Raw genomic sequence first — 3,832 nt, forward strand, 5'->3', positions numbered from 1 at the left:
TCTATTTCTTTTAGGTTTGCCTTGCTGTATTTTTTTTTACATTATAAGACAATGATCAAACTTTAGTTTAAACATTATATTATTCTGAAACTTTAGGTTTAATCTATATACTTTATTTTTGACATAATTTGATCTTTTTGCTTTTATAATGTCATTAGTTAGTCAAATATTTAATATTATTAACTATTTCAATAAAATTGTTGACGCCAATTTTTCTTAGGAATAATATTCTAACACAATTCAAATGAATGTTTTATTTTAAAAAAGTCCATATAAACATTTTCAATGTTATTTTTGTTGTTACATAATTACTAAGTGATTTTTTTAATTTTAAAATGTTATATTAGTGAATTTAATAGAAGAACTTTAACCGAGGTAATAATTGATTTTAAAATTTTAAATCTAAAAGTAGAAAATCTAAATTTCTGAAAAAGATTAGAATATATTTTATCATTCAATTTTGTTCTCCGTATTTTGACACAAATAAATAATCAACCTAACACGGAGCGAGAGAATGATACTAATATATATATAAATAGATGCATTGTTAATTCCAGTAATTATATAGCTTTTGATATGTTTGTGTATACATTTCTCTGATGTTTTCAATTAAACAGATATATCTTAGTTTTTGAAGGGTTCGCACCATGTGTGGACCATTATTGTTTAGCTAGGTGATGGACATGTGAGATGTTTATGGTGGTTGAAAGATAATATGTCTTCAGGTCTATCTTGGCATGTGGTGTCTTCAGTTCCAAGCCAGCTCATGCTGTGCATTGTAATTATGTGTTTTATGGCTATGTTTCTATGCTCAGAGGTTCGGCTTTACTGCAGTTTTTAGGTTTGTGGTGATAAAAACACGTGACATGTGACATGTTTATGGTAGTTGAAAGGTCAGATGCCTTCTGGTTTATGGTGCTTAGCAAATTGCAAGTGAAAGACCAATTTATCATTGCTCAGAGGTTAGGCCTTACTTCGGCTTTTAGGGTTGTTGTGCTGATGAATATGTGAGATGTCTCCACATAAACCAAAGATGCAGGTGAATGCCTACAACACTAATAATTGCACACATTCACATATAACTTACATAAAATCCAAGAGTAAAGGTGATGACAAATGCCTGAATAAGACATCACTGCCAAACAATCCACCGGATGCTCCATTATACATCATGCACATTATCCTCTAACCCCCATCTACCATCGATGTCAACCTCTAAGAACTGAAAAGGGACATGATGACATAAAATCAATATGTATGCATGTACGACAAATGTCATCTTCAAACAAAATACAAAGCTACATACAAACACATGTTTCAATTTTCTTTTTTTTATATATATTTAAGGAGTAATATTGGCTTTTAAGTTGGTAATTTTGGTTTAATAATTTTTTTAATTTAAATTAGACTCTGAATTTAATAATTATTCCGTATTGAGATTAAACTTTTTTTATTCAAGTTAGACTCTAAACTTAACAATTGTTCTCACATTGAGACTTAAACTTTTTTTGTCCAAGTTAGTCCTTGGAAACCCTAAAGTTCAAGTCCCAATGTGAAAATAATTGCCAAGTTTAAAGTCTAACTTTGATAACAATAAAAAATTCAAACCCCAATGTGGGAACAGTTGCTTAGTTCAAACCTCAATGTGAGAATAATTGCCAAGTTCAAGCCTTATTCGGACAAAAATAGTTAAGTCTCAATGTGAGAAAAGCTGCCAAGTTCAAGCCTTTATGGTGATTTAATTTAATAATATTTGATGCATTGTCTATGTATAATTTCTCAAGCACCATTAGTGAATAATAACATAACACATTATCATTAAATTAAACAAAAAAAATAAATATTCTCAATTTAGGATTTGAATTTAAGGGTTTAAAATTTCAAATTTAAAATTTAAGATTTTAATATTTATTTAAATTAATTATTATTTAATTATGCTTAAATTAAATTATCAGTATTTATTTATAAATTTATTTATTATTTATTATTTTATTTAATAATAAGATATCATTTATTATTTACTCATATTTTATGAGATTTATACAGTGCATCAAATATTTAAGAAATATAAAAAGTGTGGATAAAAGGACCTACTTTCTCTCATGTTTCAGAAAGAAGTTACAATGGCAATAGCACTGTTTGTGAGTATCTTTCTTCTAGCTCTTCCCTTCTTGTTGTTCGTTCTCCTAAAACATAGGATTAGCAACAATGGCAGTTTTAATCGTCTTCCCCCAAGCCCTCCAAGTCTTCCTTTGATTGGTCACTTACATATGTTGATGTTTGATAACTCAGCCCCTCATCTTTTTCTTTATAAACTCTCCCAAAAATACGGTCCCCTCATGTTTCTGAGATTTGGATTTAGGCCAACCCTTGTGGTTTCTTCGGCAAAAATGGCTGAAGAGGTTATGAAAACCCATGACCTTGACTTCTGCAGCAGGACTAATCTATGTGCTGCACGCAAATTATCTTACAATGCTTCTGACTTGTCTTTTTCACCATACAATCACTACTGGCGTGAGATGAGGAAAGTTTGTGTTGTACATCTCTTTAGCAGAGTGCAAAAGTATCGACATATCCGAGAAGACGAACTTGCACGCCTTATTGAGAAAATATGCCAATTCTCCATTGATTCTAAGCCTATCAACTTGAGTGAGGCAATAATGTGCTTTTCCAGTTTAATAATTTGTAGAGTAGGCTTCGGCAAGAGGTATGACGAACAAGGAATTGAAAGAAGCAGGTTCCATAGGCTGCTTAAAGAAAGTCAAGCCATACTTTCAAGCTTTTGCTTTACTGACTATTTTCCTTTCATGGGTTGGGCGGATAGATTTATGGGTTTTCTTAATCGTCTTGAAACAACTTTTAAAGAATTCGATACCTTCTTTCAAGAACTCATTGATGAACATCTTGATTCAAATAAACTAAAATCAGAGCAAGACGACATAGTTGATGTGTTACTACGGATAAGGACGGATCATAATTTTTCATTTGATCCTACCATAGATCACATAAAAGCTATTCTTATGGTCATTTCCTTTTCCCTCAAAACTTCTATCGTTAACTTCACAGTTTACGTATATACAACCTTATTTTCTTTTACTTTTCCTTTTTATGCAGGATATATTTATTGCTGGAACAGACACAGCTGCGGCTACTATGATCTGGGTCATGAGCTTCTTGATGAAAAACCCCAAGTGTTTGAAGAAAGCTCAAGTAGAAGTGAGGGATTTGGTTGGGGAAAAAGGGTTTGTAAATGAAGATGATGTTCAAGGTTTAATATACCTAAAAGCTGTAATAAAAGAAACATTCAGATTGCAACCAGTAGCTCCATTGTTACTACCACGAGAAACACGTCGAAAGTGCAGCATCGGTGGGTACGAAGTCCCTGCCAAAACCTTAGTTTATGTGAATGCATGGGCAATAGGAAGAGAGCCTGAAGCTTGGGAAAATCCACAAGACTTTCGTCCTGAAAGGTTTATCGGTAGCTCTATTGACTACAAAGGGCTAAACTTTGAGCTCATACCATTTGGTGCGGGTAGAAGGGTTTGCCCTGGAATGCACATGGGAGTTGCAGAAGTGGAGCTTGGCCTTGCTAATCTTTTGTACAAGTTTGATTGGGAAATGCCGAATGGGATGAACAGGGAAGACTTAGATTTTGATGCCGTACGTGGTCTCACTACACACAAGAAAAATGCTCTTATCCTTCAGGCTAAGGAGATTAATGATTAATCCTATGATTTAGTCATTAAAATTTAACATTTTAATTTTATTTATTAAAAATTAATTTTTGTGGTAGATGGAATTTTAATTATTAAATCATTTTAAAATTCGTGGA

At 32.2% G+C, this 3,832-nt stretch overlaps 1 protein-coding gene across 1 annotated transcript; it reads left to right on the top strand.

Annotated features, from left to right (window-relative positions):
* Positions 1-2,072: 2,072 nt before the first annotated feature.
* Positions 2,073-3,832, top strand: LOC105776848 (cytochrome P450 83B1). Its single transcript, XM_052621970.1, has 2 exons — positions 2,073-3,023; positions 3,115-3,832. The coding sequence occupies exons 1-2, from the start codon at positions 2,103-2,105 to the stop codon at positions 3,724-3,726; spliced, it is 1,533 nt and encodes a 510-aa protein (XP_052477930.1). The 5' UTR covers positions 2,073-2,102; the 3' UTR covers positions 3,727-3,832.

Source organism: Gossypium raimondii, chromosome 10 (assembly GCF_025698545.1).
Source record: "Gossypium raimondii isolate GPD5lz chromosome 10, ASM2569854v1, whole genome shotgun sequence".
In the NCBI taxonomy this organism is placed as follows: Eukaryota; Viridiplantae; Streptophyta; class Magnoliopsida; order Malvales; family Malvaceae; genus Gossypium; species Gossypium raimondii.